This window comes from Trichechus manatus, unplaced genomic scaffold, assembly GCF_000243295.1.
Source record: "Trichechus manatus latirostris isolate Lorelei unplaced genomic scaffold, TriManLat1.0 scaffold00026, whole genome shotgun sequence".
NCBI lineage: Eukaryota > Metazoa > Chordata > Mammalia > Sirenia > Trichechidae > Trichechus > Trichechus manatus.
In genome coordinates, this window is record NW_004443962.1 from 1,433,306 (window position 1) to 1,450,833 (window position 17,528).

At 42.7% G+C, this 17,528-nt stretch overlaps 1 protein-coding gene across 4 annotated transcripts in view; it reads right to left on the reverse strand.

Annotated features, from left to right (window-relative positions):
- Positions 1-1,150: 1,150 nt before the first annotated feature.
- MB21D2 (Mab-21 domain containing 2) overlaps positions 1,151-17,528 on the reverse strand; it is a 149,655-nt gene continuing 133,277 nt past the window's right edge. For 3 of the 4 annotated variants that reach the window (XM_023728707.1, XM_023728709.1, XM_023728710.1), the window contains one exon: positions 1,771-3,481. In XM_023728707.1, the coding sequence (XP_023584475.1) occupies positions 2,217-3,481 (1,265 nt within the window). In that variant the 3' untranslated portion in view covers positions 1,771-2,216. Of the gene's footprint in view, positions 3,482-17,528 lie in introns of all 4 variants that reach the window. The other variant, XM_004373567.3, reaches the window with a different exon arrangement.

Sequence of the window (17,528 nt, forward strand, 5' to 3'; positions counted from 1 at the left end):
TAGACGCCAAGGGCTTTCTCTTTCGTATCCAGGGAGAGTACATGCTTCTGTCCCAGCATTCCAAGCTGAAATGCTGGGCATCTCCCTGATTGGAACAGCTTACATCACATGCCCAATCCCTAAGTAACGACTGTGGCCAGGGAAATGGTTTATGGTGACTGGCTTACACCAATCAGAATGCAGTCAAGCTGGGGATGAATCATTTCCAGAGAAGGACATGGGCTATTTGGAGGATAGATACACACTAGTAGGAAAATATGGGGAAAGGAAAGAATGAATGTTGGAAGTTCACTATACATGGCCATCTAGCCTGCAAGACAATAGCTGTATTTGGAGCCCTGGTGGCACAGAGGTTAAGAGCTTGGCTGCTAATGAAAAGGCCGGCAGATCGAATCCACTAGATGATCTTTGGAAACCCTATGGGGCAGTTCTCCTCTGTCCTACAGGGTCGTTAGGAGTCAGAATCGACTCGACGGCAACAGGTTTGGTTTGGTTTGGTTTGGTTTAGGCTGTACTTACTGAAAATGATCGTTAGCATTGCTCATAAGAAGACAATTTCCAGATTACAAACTAGCAACAACAATAACAAAATTCCAAGACTGGTATGTTTCTTTTTTTATTATTATTATTTTTGTGTTTGACTTAAGATGGTTGAATGAATTCATTTTCATTTATAAGCATTACATTAATTCCCATGCAAAAACCCAAGACAGCATATGCCTGATTTCAATCAGCCAAAATCCAATTTATAAGTCTTGAGATTCAAGATCAAAACCAAAATGTTGCTTGGCCTTTCCAACCATAGACACCACGGGCATTCACTGAGAGACTGGTAGGTCCCCTGACCTCTCGAATACCAGTTTGCCATGAGTCCACATCAAAACAGGAAGCCCATGCCTTGTGGCACCTAAACCTGGCAAGCAATTTCATTCATGAAGACAGGACACCTCTCCACCAAGGCTGCCACCCAGCGACTTCCTGGTTCCCACGCTATGGCAAAGCCTGCTTTCTAACAAGTGTGGCATCTTCAGTTTGGGGATTATAATTCTTCCTGCCAGTTGTCCTTGAACTCCTCAGTAAAGAGAAGGAGACTTTACAAAAAAGCTTACCTCTGTAAAGGTAAGAGAGAAATAAATACAAAGACACCCATTTTATCACGTAGGTATTTTCCCCAGCTTTCGGTAAAGTCAATCAGCAGGTATAAAGCTTTAAAAACTTCTCTCAGTAAGACAAAGAAACGGAAAATCAGAGGGCAACATGGGACCCCACAATTGAAGGAGAACTAAAACCAATGCAGAAAATCATTCTTTTGATTGAGTAAAATTGGTAAAATGGAAAAAAAAAATGATAGCATTTCAACAGTGGATTTTAATTCATACTGAAACATACACAGCGGAACTCTGACAATGGCAAAGATTTCATTAGTGCAAATAACAATTATAATGGTACGTTCTTCAATAGGATTTAAATAAGGCTTCAAATAATTACACACGCTAAAAACTAACATTTGGAAAACCTTAATTCTGGTTGGAAAGCTGTCAAACACACCCTCCAAAACCATCCAAGGTTCTGATGCGAGGACAATTACATTCTGTGAAGTTGCTCCAAAACACAATTTGTAGCATTATCACACTCAAACTCTACAACGTTTGGTGAAAAAAGGGGAAGCAAGCCTGGCCACTGGTCAAAAGACAGAAATCCAGCTAGCCTGCCAGGTAATTCCCAGGTTCAGACAATTCTCTCAAATACCTATACTGATGAAAGCTCATTAAAAAAAAAAAAAGAAGAAGAAGAAAGGGAAAACGAAATGAAAACAAAACAAAGAATAAAATATTTAAATGTCACAAAGAGATTTGTTTCCCTCACCCCGTTAGCAAATTTGCACAAAGTATAAAACAGAAAAATACGCAAGGATTCATGGGCATTTTCTTCTATGGCTCAAGTTCTCCTTAAAAAAAAAAAAAAAAAACTAGACGAAAATGACTACAAAAAGTAAACAGTAACAACAACAACAAAAATAAGCGGCCGAATATGAAATAGTAATATACTGTTTCAGAGCCTGCACCATCAGGAAACGTAAGAGGTGTTCTTAACAGATCCAATCTAGGTTGGATATGTAAAAAACGGAAAGACAGCATCACAAAACACGCTACACGTTAGGAGAGTTTTAGAACCAGGAAAGGGGAGGGGGAGAAAAAAAAGAGTCCGCAAAATGCTCAGAAAAATTTATCATCAATTCTAAAATGGGGCCTTGTGACATCATCAGGGTTAATAAAGACAGAGATGGACTTCCCAGGGTTCTCAGTCACTAGCTGCTGCAGTTTTTTGGCCAAGCGGTCGTCCGGCTGGTTGGGGTCGCCTCCGTCCGACTGCGGGGAGGGGATGCTGGTGGTGCTGCCTCTGCGCTGTAGCTCCAACGTCAGCCGGTTGGCTGCCTTGACATGCTCGATGGCGGTACGCAAGTGCTCTGCCGGGTCTGAGCGGACGGAGGAAAGCTTCCGGGCGTGGAGCATGACCGTCTCCTCTGACAGGTGCTCCAGCATGTTGCACTGAGGGATGAAATAATTGGGGCACATCTTGTTGACGAGACAGTGTTGCAGGTCATCGATGAGGCCCAGCAAAAAGTGGGCTGCATAGTCTTCTTGAGCCAGGTAGTTGGCAGGAAGTCTGTCGCAGGCCCAGAGCATCATGCTCCGCAGGTGATACGGACTAATAGCCTTGGGCCGGGACAGGAGTTTTATGATGATGGCTTTGCAGGCCTGGTAGGCCTGCATGAGGCTGCTAGAGATACACTTCTTCAACTGCACCTCGCTCCTGGCAAAGGACAGCCGCCACTCATTGTCCTTCGTACCCTTGTAGGAGCAAGCAGGTACCAAGTAAAACCCACTGATGACTTCTTCCTCGGTGATCTTCCCATCCCAAAAGTGATTTTCCATGAGCCAGCTCTGGGCGACTGCAGGCCAACCTTTGAAGGAGACCACAGGGACAATGTCGTACAGCATACGACTGCTGCCTACACCCAGAATAATGGAGATGATTGTCCCGTTTTTTTCTACCTTTTCCACCTTTGGCATCCCTCGCTGGGGCTTCTTCTGTATCTCTGACAGGACGATGCTGATGGACTCATAGAACCAGTCGGCCACTTTGGTCGGGGAGAAGAAGTAGTTGGTAGCACCATTGATGTGGTCGACGACGGTGCAGCAGTCTTTCCACTTACTGATCGTCCCTTCATCAAAGAGCCGGAGGCTCAGCCAAGAGTGGCACAAGGCTGAGTGGCGCATATCGAGTGTCACAGGCTGATTCCGGTCATGCAGCTTAAGGGCTGGCACCAGAAGAGTAAAGTCCATATCATAATCGGTCCCCCGAGCATAGACATTCAGCTCATCCAAGTCCAGGTCCACCACGCCTTCCCGGACACCTCCAGAAAGCAACAGGTACTCATTGGCCACTGGAAGTTTTTGGTCCAGTTTTTGTACCATCCCTGGAAAGAGAAAGAGAAAACACTATTATAGGAAGCATGCACACAAAAGCCTTATGCATCAACATAGAACGTTCTGAGCATTCGAGAACCACTATTCATTCATCCTGGTTGTCAATACAACACCAGCTCTCAGGCTGCTGCAGAGACCTGGCTACAGACTTGGATGTTCCTCCTCCATGCTAGACTCCAGAAGTGGAGGACTATGATAGATGTTTCTCACACAGTGAAAAACAGTATCACTTTCAATCATAAACCTGGCCTCCTCCTTCCATAGTCATCACCTGAGTGATGACACTGCCATCCACTCCGTCACCTGGCTGAACACCTCACTGAGTTTCAACTCTTCCTTGCCCTTCTACTGCCGAATCTCATCATTATAACCTCTGCAACTTCTCTCACTTCCTTCCCCGTTCTCCATCTCTGGTGTCAACACATGTGGCCAGGTTCTTTTGGTCTCTTGCCCAAGCAGTCTTCCTCCCTCCTGGCTCTCCCTGCTTAAACCTTCCTCTTCATCAGCAGTTCTCAAAGTCTGGGCTGCAAACCGCTGAGGGTCTCCGGGACACTTACAGGGAGGGGGCCGTGAGGTCACAACTCTTTTCATAATAATACCAAGGCTCTGACATGTTCACTGTGTTGACATCTGCACTGATGATACAAAAGCAATGGATGGTAAAACTGCTGGTCCTTTAGCACGAGTTAAACTGTTCTAGAGAGCACTGGGTTCTTCACCACCATGAACTCAACCAAAAAAAAAACCCCATTGCCATCAAGTCTATTGCAACTCATAGCGACTCTATAGGACAGAGTAGAATTGCCCTATAGGGTTTGCAAGGAGGGGCTAGTGGATTCGAACTGCCATCCTTTTGGTTAGCAGCTGTAGCTCTTAACCACTGTGCCACCAGGGCTCCACCATGCACTAGCATTAAAAAAAAAGCCAATTTCAATTAACTCATTGATGAAGCAGAAAAAACATGGCTCATTTTACTAACTTCCAACCCTTGCATGAACATCTTTCTAATATTCAGTGTGACAAAAAGGCAGTTAACTATAAAGCACTTCTGCTGCATAACAAAATACAGGAGCAGTCTTCAGGAAAAGCACTTGTATGATTGTTTTCTTTTTCTTTCTTTGAGATGTGAGCTGAACTAGCTGCTTTGTTCACAGATCATCATTTTTAGTTTAGAGAATGACTGATAAACTACCATCATTCAGACTTGGCTATCGGAGAGGCGTTTTCTGAAAAAATGAACACAATGAGCCTTTCTTTAAGAAAACTGACAATATTTATTGCCGATGATGACCCTGGAGCTTTTAAGAGAAAATTAGAAAATGGAAAACTCATATCCTGCATCATGCATTTGATATCCTCCCAGATCTTGTACTTTTCTGATGAGATTGGTGGTAATTTTAACAGATGTGATTTTCTGATGAAATTGTAAGCTCTTTGAGGATGAGAACCATATCTCAAATATCTATTGAGCCGGCATTGGGTGTGCACGCAGAAGGCACATAATTGAAGCTATGCCTGAATTATAAAGTGAACAAATGGATGGATTTAATATGGCTTAAATATGAAGTCCACCACCTGTCTGTCAGTTTGTTTTACTGTAGAGGCCTGCGTGTTGCTGTGAGGCTGGAAGCTATGCCACTGGTATTTCAAATACCAGCAGGGTCACCCACAGTGGACAAGTTTCAGTGAGTCTTCCAGAATAACACAGAGTAGGAAGACGGACCTGGCAATCTGCCTCCGAAAATTAGCCAATGAACACGTTACGGATCACAGCAGAACGCTGTCTGACTCACTTGCTTTGGACACATCATCAAGAGAGATCAATTGCTAGAAGAGGACATCATGTTTGGTGAAGAAGAGGGCAAGAGAGACCCTCCATGAGATGGACTGACACAATGATGGACTCAAACGTGCCAGTGATAATGAGGATGACACAGGACCGGACAACATTTCATTCTGTTGTGCTTAAACTGTCATAAGTTGGAGTTGACTCGATGACAGCTGTCTATCTATCTATCTAGCATCTATCTGTCTCTACCTATTTCTATCTATCTATATCTATCTATCTATGTATGTATGTATCTATCTATCTATCTACCTGTTATCTATCTTAATATGAAGTGCTTTAAATAAAGGCTGGACTTAAATGACTGTTCCAAGAACAACATAGAAACTTACCCTCCCTACCTCCTGTCTTTTTATTATACGCCTATTTGAGCTTCACTGTCTGACAAGTTACCAGCATCACTACATGTGATTTATTTAACAACTCTTTGCCAAAGATCCCAACTACCGTGAACTACTATTCCATAGTCACTGCAGTTACTTTTAATCAATATAGTTCGCTGTTCATAGAGCAGTCGTAATGCAGATAATTAATTAAACCATGTATATGTGTTTTTATCATCATATATGTCAAGATTAGCATTCACTTCTAAAAAATGCTCTTTGTCATTCTTCATAATCGTATTTCCCTAACCATACAAAGCATAAGAAAGTCCTTTATCAAATACCATATCATCCCATACAGATAGGAATGTAGGAAGTTATCAATCTCTTTCAGAAATCAATCAGTAAGTCATCTAAGGTTATAGGGTCAACAACTCATCAGAAAGAGAAACCAGTTCACCTGATCTCTTGGGCTGTTTCTCAACCTACACGTGTGGACACGTTGATTCACCACCCTGGTTCCCTGTCAAGTCATGGCAAGTCCCCACTGCTGAAAGTGATGTCAGCAGACGGCCCAAACCCTCAGAGATTGTCTCGGCTGCAAAAGCCATCTCAACCAAGGTCATGGCCTGTGTGCGTCTGTGGGCTTCTTGTCTTTTTTGGGGGAGTAGATGGGGGTAGAAGTGTGCTCATCCAATGGAGCCCTCATGCTGCAGTAGCTAAGAGCTACAGCTGCTAACTAAAAGGTTGGCAGCTTGAATCCACCAGCTGTTCCTTGGAAACCTTATGGGGCAGTTCTACCATGTCCTGTAGGGTCACTGTGAGTTGGAATCGACTCAATGGCAGCGGGTTTGGTTTGGTGCATATCCAGTAGCTGATCAGTAGGGGAGTATCCTGGCTCAAGATACCCTGGAGGTCCATTCTAAACCCGAGCTCCCTCTCCCTGGGTAAGCTGAAGCTCACTTTGGGTCTGCAGGGAAACTTGACTTCTCCTCCTGCCCAGTCCTGTTCTGTTCGCCTTGCTTCCACAGGTGTTGATCCCAAAGGTGCTCCTTGATACATATCCTGCATGCTAACTCCATCTCTGAGGTGCTTCTGAGGAACCCAGCCTAAGACACTACATTCCACACAAGCAAAAAAACCCTCACTACAAATTCAGCATAAAAAATTCATTCTTTCTTTTTAAATTTAGTGCTTTTTTAAAAGCAGAACTTAGCAACCACAACTGAAATGTATCTTAAACACCAAACCCAGCATCTACTTCTCAATTGTCATAAGGTTTCAATATTAACCTCATCTTAATAATGTAAAAAATACTACTATCCCGTTTGGGCTGTAGCCACGCAAGAATAAGATGAGACTTCTTAGATCCAGAGTAGGTTGTGAAAATCTTTATTATAGACTCATCTAATGGTGCAGTTACTTTGAAAGAGATAAATTTGATAATAAAATAATTTCCTCTTCATTATTTCAAATATTCTCTCATTCTTGCAGTTGAATGCCATAAATATACAAGTGAGAAATCATCAAATGCTGTGTCAGGATTAATCGATCAGATTAGATTGCTGTTGTTAGCTGCCATGGAGTTGATTCTGACTCACAGTGACCCCAGTGTGACAGAGCAGAACTGCTCCGTAGGGTTTCCTAGACTGTAATCTCTACCGGAGCAGATCACCAGGTCTTTCCTGTGGAGCCGCTGGGTGGGTTCAAGCTGCCAGCCTTTTGGTTAGCAGCCGAGCATTTAACTATTTTGCCACCAGGCCTCCTTCAGATTAGATTAGAGGTAGAATTATTATTAGAGCACCACATCGTAGTTCCCTTTTAGGCTTAAATAATTCAAAATTCTATCTGTCCTTCTGGTCTAGACAAGATAAACTGACCTGAACATACTAGTTCGACATGTCTATACAGCCACATTAACAGGTTGGGGATAGTCTGCAGACAAGCAGGCCAGCGAATGTTGCCTTGGATCATCATAAATCAAAAACCCGTTGTTGTCGAGTTGATTCTGACTCATAGCGACCCTATAGGACAGAGTAGAACTTCCCCCATAGAGTTTCCAAGGAGCGCCTGGTGGATTCGAACTGCCAACCTTTTGGTTAGCAGCTGTAGCTCTTAACCACTATGCCACCAGGATTTCCAAAGGGATCATCATGAACAGCAAGAAATGAACTAAAACTCCTTTCTGCCCTCTCCTGGATTACATACGAAAAAGTTTTAACCTATTTCCACTACAACATTCTTGCCAATGATAAAATATTCTCTTTCCTCCTAACTGTTGTTTATGTTCTTAGCTAAAATGTTGGCCTTTCTTTCAAAAGGGCCATCTAAAGTATTGGGCTAAATTCTAATATTCAAGAGTTAGGGTAATTCTGGACACTTCTTTTCCTTTAAAGTGCAAAGAGAACTTTAGAAGCAGACAGACTATTGCAGAGGTTCTTTCGCTAGGCTCCTACAAGTTAGACACAAAGTCCCCAAGGCCACATTGTTCCAAAAACGTATCCCTTGTGACTTCCACATTTACACTTAGCGCACCTCAGCCCATTAGTCTACAGTTTTACAAGTGACCTGGTGATACCAGCTGGAGCCTCCTCCAGCGCTATACAAGCTCAAAGGTCCTCCTGGAGAAGTTTCCCGGGCTAAGCTTAAGTGAAAAGGAGCTGACATCAGCTATCATGGGAGAGCGGTTGCCAGGCAACTGAAAGGCAGATTTGGCTAGGGATTGGGAGAGAAAAAACGATAGGAGAGCAAAAAAAATGCAACTGCCCACTTTGGCCCTGGGCTTTAGTTCCAACAAGTGTTATCACTGAACTAATTCAGGGGTCCTTTGTGTAATTACAGAAGGGTAAGATCAGGGACTCTGTTGGGAAAAAAAACCATTGCCGTTGAGTCCATTCCAACTCATAGTGACCCTACAGGACAGAGTAGAACTGCCTCATAGGGTTTCCAAAGAGCGGCTGGTGGATTCGAACTGCCGACCTTTTGGTTAGCAGCTGAATGCTTAACCACTGTGCCACCAGGGCTCCCTGGCTGTTTAGTCATTAGCTAAATTATCCAAAGCCATGAATGGGAACAAAAAGAAGATGCACAGCTTGTCAGCAATAAAGAAAAGGAGGGATGAAGAAATAGCTTTTCCCCCTAGGTGGATGGATCTCTTCTTTCCATGGGAGCTTTGGTATATGTTTGCTCTTAAAATCACTGAAAGTAAAGCTGCCTCCCAGTTTCTCTACCTGTAGTTCTCCATTCCTTGATTTTGGTTTACTTCACAGTTTCTGCTTAAGCAGACCTTAATATTATTTTTTTATATGGGTACTGGGGCTTCAAGTTTTAGGAGTAAGTTCCATGTCATCCACTTAATTCTTTGCTGATTGTCTCTAGAATTCAAGTGAAACACTGTCCCTGACCTTCTTAGGACCTTGTGAATAAAACTTTATCACATGCCACTGAATTCAAATGACTTAACCTCCATCGTTCAGATATATACAGCCAGATTGTTAATTCCAGAGCAAAGAATTAAGTATCATTTTTTTCCCCTCTTGCATCTTCACAGCTCCACCCCAGTGGATATGGGATTACTCAATTTAAGTAGGCAATCTAATAAATACTAAGTAGATCAGTGAAATCAGTACTTGTATAGAATCCTTTAAAAAAACTCACCTATGTTGAAGGGAGAAAGATCTATAACAGAGGTAAGTCTTTTATGTCTTGAAATTAAAGCTACAGAGTTAGATAAATTTTATTTATGTCTCTGTATCTTTGACTAAGTATATATAAAAGATTATTTCTAGGTATCTGAATACTCAGTAATAAAGAGTTGTCTCTTTTTGGCCCCAACTCATGTGGCACACACCGATAACTTGTTAAATCCATTGCCATGGAGTTAATTCCAACTCATAGCAACCCTATAGGACAGAGCAGAAGTGCCCCATAGGGTTTCTAACGCTGTAATATTTATGGAAACAGACTGCCACATCTTTCTCCTGTGGAGTGGCTGGTGAGTTTGAACTGCTGACCTTTCAGTTAGCAGCTGAGCACTTAACCACTGCGCCACCAGGGCTCCTCACACCAGTAACAGTGCTCCCTTGTGTCAATGATTCTTAATGGTCGGATAAATCTTAAGGTAAGGCGACAGAGCGAGATGATGCTGACAAACACCCCCTAAGGGAGCAGTTCCCTTGGTGTATGATAACCAATATAAAACCTTTCTATAAAAATATCGTGGTTCATACCTCAAAGGAGGACATATTTTTGTCAAACTTACCTGAAGAAGAAACATCCTAAGACGTAGACATGGCCGCCATTTTCCAAGAAAGTCATCAATGTATAGGATTTTTAAAAACTCTACTTTGGGGAAGTAAGAAGCACTGGTGGCACAGTGATTAAAGCGTGCAGCCGCTAACTGAAAGACTGGCAGTTTAAACCTAGCAGCCACTCTGTGGGAGAAAGATGTGGCAGTCTGTTTCCTAAAGATTTCAGCCTTGGAAACCAACGGGGCAGTTCTCCTCTGTCCTATACGGTTGCTATGAGTCAGAATCAACTCGATGGCAATGGGTGTGGGTTTTTTGGGATTTTCTGTGGGAGGGTCATTTGGGGAAGGTTTTAGCATTTTTCCTATTTTGCAGCCGGAAATTATTTCTCTGCGGTCTCTCTGTGTGTATAAGTGAGGAGAAATGACTCATCCAAGGTCACACAGCAGACCCATCACACTGTCTTAGTCCCATACTGGCTGCGAAGGTCAGCATGGCACATGCACACTCTTCTCCTAAGGGACGACAATGACTCCACTGGACATGGATGCAGAATGGCTGGGGCAGGAAGAGCAGAGGTCTCAGGGCCAAGGGCCAGCTTTTCACTTTCATCGATCAAAGCTTTAGTATGACCTTGCCAAGCGCAGGATGTGTCTGACCCGCCACATGTGTCATAAGGAAGAATGAACCTGATCCACCTTGCAAGATACCATTAGTATTTTCAAAGACAAGAGGCTGTCATGACTTCGGAAATACAGAAGCAATAAACCAATGGAACTTTCCAGCTTTTCAGTAATTTCCTACCGGGTAAGCATTAATATTCACAATTATGCTAACATGTTTTATCAGTTAGAGGGTCAGTTTTAGATGGCATAATTTCTGAGACTACTGCATATAATCTTATCCTTTCAGAAAACTGATGAAATCATGCATAGTAATGTGCTGTTTACCAGAGTACAGTACACAAGCCTGATTCAAAAGATCCCTCCTCAAAGAAGTCTCCCTTCATCTTCTCCCATTTTGACACTGACACACATATCAGGGCAAGAGCGCCCCGGACTCAGAGAAAGACAGGCTTAGGTCTGAGTCTTGGGCTTGCTATTTACTACTTAACAAAACAAACAAAAAAAACCATTGCCGTCGAGTCGATTCCGACTCATAGCGACTCTATAGGACAGAGTAGAACCGCCCCATAGGGTTTCCAAGGAGCAGATGGTGGGTTCGAACTGCCGACCTTTTGGTTGGCAGCAGAACGCTTAACCACTGTGCCACCAGGGCTCCATTTACTACTTAAGTGAACTCAATAAGTTATTTAACCCGAGTTTCTGATTCCTCATCTATTAAAAACAAATAAAATAAAATCTCCCTTGTAGGGTATTATGGATTGAATGGTGTCCCCCAAAAGATAGGCTGAAGTCCTAACTCCTGTACCTGTGAGTGTGATCCTATTTGGAAATAGGGTCTTTGAAGATGTTATCAGTTAGGTTAACATGAGGTCATACTGGAATAGGGTGGGTCCTAATCTTATATGACTGGCGTCCTTATAAAAGATAAGATACACAGAGACAGAGGGCCATGTGAAGATGCATTTGCAAGCCATGAGTCGGAATCGATGCCACAGCAATGGGTTTGGTTTGGTTTGGTTTGGTTAAGGATTGCCAGGAACCACGAAAAGCTAGGAGAGAGGTATGGAACAGCTTTTCCCTCCAAGCCCTCTGAAGGAATCAACATGATCTACACTTTGCTTTTGCCCTCCTAGCCTCCAGAATTGTGAGACAATCAATTTCTGTTCTTCTAAGCCACCCAGTTTGTGATATTCTGTTGCAGGGGCCCTAGGAAATCAATACACAGGGTTGATATGCAATGCCTAAGCACAGAGTAGATATTTCGTTCATTTCCCCCCATATGTTCTCCCTTTTCTCCCGCATCTATATAAAACTGGAATAGCAAACAACATCTATTCCATGGGTTGTTTTGAAGATATAATTTAGCAAGATGATCTACCTAAGGCTTTCAGCACGTGCAAGGCATACAAAACATATTAGATGAAGGGAAACGAAAGGAGCATTCTCTCCCGAGCTGAACCAAGACGGCTGCCGGCGTAAGGATGCTTCCTCTAGGTGGATGCTTCTGCCATGGTGCAGTGGGAGGGCACTCAGCTTGGCCAGCAGAGGACAGGCTGGATTCCAGCCCATTCCTTTCTCCCTGCCCTAGGAGGGAATGGACAACCTGAACACCCCTGTGGAGGAGCCTTGATCTGAACTCCTATATTAGCATTTCCTGTGTCTATTATCAGAGGAGCCCTGGTGGTACAGTGGTTAAGCATTCTGCTGCTAACCAAAAGGTTGGGGATTCGATACTACCTGCCGTTCTGTGGGATGAAAATGTGGCAGTCTGCCTGTGTGTGTAAAGATTACAGCCCTGGAAATCTTACGGGGCAGTTTTATTCTGTCCTATAGAGTCGCTATGAGTCGGAATTGACTTGATGGCAATAGGTTTGGTTTTTGGGTTTTTATACCTATTATCATAGTGGGCTGTATTCAGGGCTTATTTTCCCTTCTAAATAAGATAACAATATGAAGCGTCTGGCACAGTAACTGGCAAAGAGGCATTCAGCAAATCACAGATACTATCAGAGTCAATTATCTATAAGCTCCTTGTAGTCAAAGTTTTATTACTGCAGTGCCTAGAATATAGACCTTGGCATTGGAAGGCAACTGCTTGTTGATGTATCATTTGTTTCAAATAACCCAAACACCTCAATAACCACACCCTGGAGATCATGGCATTTGCTATATAATATGAAATATCATTAGCATGTGTCTATAAAATAATTTACTAATAATCCAAAATTAGGTAGGGGAGAAAAGGTCTCTCTAATCTTTCATTCTACCACCTGCCTGTCAGTTTGTCGGAACGTGGTGACTTGCATGTTGCTGTGATGCTGGAAGTTATCCGCCAATATATCAAATACCAGGAGGGTCACCATGGTGGGCAGGTTTCAGTGGAGCTTCCAAACTAAGACAAACTAGGAAGAAAGGCTAATGATCTACTTCCAAAAATTAGTCAATGAAAACCCTATGGATCACAATAGAATTTTGTCTGATACAGCGCCTCCCCCTAGGTTGGAAGACACTCAAAATACACAGTGGCCACAACAATGGACTCGAATATACCAATGATCATGAAGATGGCCCAGGACAGGGCAATGTTTTTTTCTGCTGTACCTAAGGTCACCGTGAGTTGGAGCCATCTGGAGGACAGCTAACAACAACAATAACAACAACAATCTCGTACTATCTTCCTTCTTAAAAATTAAAACTGAAGTTCTTTGTCCAAGTCTACTAGGCTATCTGAATGGAATGAGCATGAGTTACACCTGGGTTCAAGTCCAGTTCATCCATGAGCAACATATGTAAGCACTCTGGACCTCAGTCTCCTTAAACGAACTTGGGAATAAAAACTACAAGTCTGTAGGGTGGCCAAAGAGATAAGCCAACAAAATGCACACCAAATGACTTAGTGCGTGGCCTATGGCATCAGCAGTCAATAAAGGGAGAGTTCTGGAACCCCAGAGAACATATTACCATTATGTTTCCCCACTAATAATCCTTGCCCTCTTTCTCTTCAGTTCTTAGGAGAATTTAAAAACTCGTGGTTTCTGCCAATCAGAATGTATGGCACAACTCAAAAGAGAGCTATGAGCTCCACCTAGCAGCTTTCTGCAGCCACAACAGGCATGAAAGCTACAGACTGGCAATTTACACAAGGAGTGTTCACTTTCAAAGGCTCACTCTTGGAAGTCAAAGTCAATTAAAAGTGAAAAGCAAAAGCAATGCCAACATGGTGTCAAATGGCTACCTGAGGATACAGACAAGGGTCAGTGATGACCAGATTACCTCTCCCCTGGTCTTCAGAAGAACCAATAGGCTTGTGATGAAGATGTTCAGAATTATTAATTCAACTGTACTCCATTCCCCTCTGCCTGTGACCCAGTTGAGTCTAGTTTTCTTCCCTTTCTCATTTTGGGGTTTTATATGCAAACTACTTAATTACTTTGAAACTGGAGACCTGGGTTGTACTGGTGGAGGGTCACTATGAGTCACAAGCAACTCAAGGGCAGCAGGTACATGAGCTGGAATCCACTCAATGGCAACTAACAATAACAACATTTTAGAAGAGGAATAAAGAAGTGGGCCAAGTTCAAGAAATTGTAACAATGATGGAAGTCGTACTCAAAATTCAGGTTTCATTTATTCAGACATGAACAAGTATTAGTGTCTTCTATGAAAATGGTTAATGCACTCGGCTGCTAACCAAAAGGTTGGTGGGGACTTCTGGGCAACATGGTGCTATAGACAGAAGCACCATGCTGTCCCTCCACAGCAAAGATCCAAAAAACTAAGTCAAACAGAGTCACACATCCATCCTGAAACCCTAAGCATCAAATAAAGAGATAAAGAACTCAGCCAAGCACCGAATAGAATAAGAAACTGACAGAGAACAGAAAGCGAGGAGAGATACATACAGAGGTCCCCTATCAGCTAACGCAGGATGGATCCAACATCTTGGACTCCTATTGGAGATTGGCCAACAGGGGGTACGAGAAAGCAGCTTCACGGAGCTTCCCGCAGGAGATAGAACAACCGGTAACCAGGTTTCCCACTCCCCACCCTTCTTCAGCCCCACTCGGCCTCCTCTGCTTCCTGCGGCCACAGTCTCTTGACTGGGAAGCACTGGCTTCACCCCGGAGCCACTTGGATTCTACCCACCTGCACTGGCCAGCTCCCTGAGTGCCATTTGTTGGCTGCTGGTGTTGATTTTTCCACTTCTTTAGATTTCTTCCTTATCTCTTACCACCTCCCCATCCTTTCTCTCCAATACCTGGCTCTGTGTGCCATCTTTGCTTCTTCCTGAAAAGCTGTGAAACTCGGCTAGACTGTGAAAATGCTTCCCGGCCTGTGCCGCCACGTTGGTGGGACCCCCGGGGCTTTTTGTTTGTTTGTTCATTCTGATTTGTTCTGTTTTGATTTGTTTGTTTGTTTTCTTTTTCTTTTCTTGGCTTGGGAGCCCCTTCTAGCAAGGCAGTGCTGTGTGGCTTGGGAGCTACTCCCTTACTCTGCACACACATGCAGTGGCATCCTGGGGGGGGATTTCTTTTTTCTTGTTTTTGGTTTTTTTTGTTTGTTTGTTTCTTTGTTTTGTTTTCTTCTTTTTCCCTTTTTGTCTTTCTTCATTTCCCAGTTTCTCATCTCTCCATACTTACCTTCTCTTCCTGTCTCCTGAATACCTGGTGCTGTGTGACACCTCTACCCCTTTTGACCAGGCTGTAATTCATGGCCTGGGAGCTACTTCCCCAGTCCTCACAGCTGCACCAGTGGGATCCCTGGGTGCTTTTTTTTTTCCCCCTAATTTTTATTTATTCATTTTTTTTCTCTTTTACCCTTTTTCTATATTTTTCCTTTTTGTTTTTCTTCATTTCTCAGTCTCTCATCTCTCCACTCCAATGGCAATCTCCCTTAGCACTCTTTTTTGTTTGTTTGTTTATGTGTATGTTTTTGGCTCCTGTTCCTCTCTCCTCTCTCTCCTCTTTCCCATACCCATCTTAGCTCCACACATCACAATCTCCCCCCTCCTTCCTGCCTACCTGCACTGTGTGCTGAACATCACACCACCAAGCAGCACAGGCACAGCCTACCAGAACCTGTCCTGCACTGATTCCTGGCCCACCCTGCTGGCCCTAGTATGACCACAAACAACCTATCCTAGCAACTCCCCTTCAGCTGGACCTGCCCTGCTGTACTACACCTGAGCGACTCACCCTGCTCATTGGAGAAGGAGATGAAACGTACTGTGCCTACAGATGAGTAAATAACAAAGAACACACAGCCTGCCTGCTCAGACATAACCAAATAAAACAAAACAGCAGGACGAAACAAATCTACAATCAATAAACATGGAAAATAACTACTGAATGTCCCGAAGACAGCAGACTATATCAAAACATATACAAACACAGGACAGGATGGTTCCAGTAGGCGTCCAAAATAAAACACCAGATGACTTTCCAGTAGAAGAAAAGGCACTAAAACTACCTGATAGGGAATTCAAATGTCTAACATTCAGAGCTATCCAAGAGTTGAAGCAAAAAGCAGACAAAAATGAGAAAAAAATAGATAAATTCACAGAAAAGGCAGACAAATTCATGGAAAATACAGACCAAAAAATGGAAGAATTCAGGAAAACAATACAGGAACAAAATGCTAAAATAAATTCACAACTAGAAATCATACAAAAACAACAATTATAAATCCAAAAGATATACAACAAGATTTCAGAAATGGACAGTGTCATAGAAGGGCTGAGGAGCAGGTTTGAAATGATAGAAGACGGGATCGTGAAATTGAACACAAACACTTGGATACAACTCCGTTTGAGGAAAAATCAGAAAAAAGAACAAATGAAATGAAGAAACCCTGAGAATTATGTGGGATACAATCAAAAGCAAAAATCTGCGAGTGATCAGAGTTCCAGAACAGGGAGAAAACAGAAAACACAGAGAGGATCATTAAAGAACTGCTGACAGAAAACTTCCCCAATATAATGAAAGATGAAAAGCTGACCATACAAGAGGCTCAACGAACCCCATATAGGATAGACCCCAAAAGAAAATCACTGAGGCATATCATAATCACACTCGCTAAAACCAAAGACAAACAAAGAATTCGAGAGCAGCTCAAGAAAAACAAAAAGTCACATACAGAGGAGAAACAATAAGACTATGCTTGCATTATTCAGCGGAAACCATGCAGGCAAGAAGGCAATGGGATGACATATATAAAACCTTGAAAGAAAAAATTGCCAGCCAAGAATAATATATCCTGCAAAACTCTGTTTCAAATGTGATGGTGAAATTATGACATTTCCAGATAAACAGAAAGTAAGGGACTATGTAAAAAACAAACCAAACTTATATGAGGTATTAAAGGGAGTCCTTTGATCTGAGAACAAACAACATCAGACCACAGGCTGAAGCTAGGATGCAGGATCATACCAGCCAGATACCAACCTAGGAAATGAACTCTCAAGGACTATCCAAAACCAGAAGAATTACAACAGGGAACCAGAGAGGTTAGTCTGTAAATGACAACAACATCAGAACAATAAAAGAGGGAATAAATGGTGTAGGTATAGAACCTTCTAATGGAGAGGAAGACAAGGCGATACCAAGTAATAATAGACTGATTCAAACCTAGGAAGATAAGGGTAAATTTCAAGGTAACCACAAAGAAAGTTAACAAACCTACTCATCAAAATAAAGAAGAAAAACATAAAGTCTCAGTAAAAACAAAACAAATGAAAAAAAAAATCCATAAAACAAGAGGAATTCAGCACAGGAGAGTAAGAGGAACAAAGAAAACGTCACCACCACAAAAAAAAAAAAAAAAAAGAAAAGAAAAAAAAAGCACTACAAAATAAAACCCAGGAATAGAATTCACAACTATTTCCTTCCCACCAAACCACATCCCTCTTCTGAGGCAATGAACACAGAATGACCAGGCTGCTTGGAACTGGAGGGAGAGCAATACTAAAAGAGGGTGAAAAAAGTCTATAATGTTTC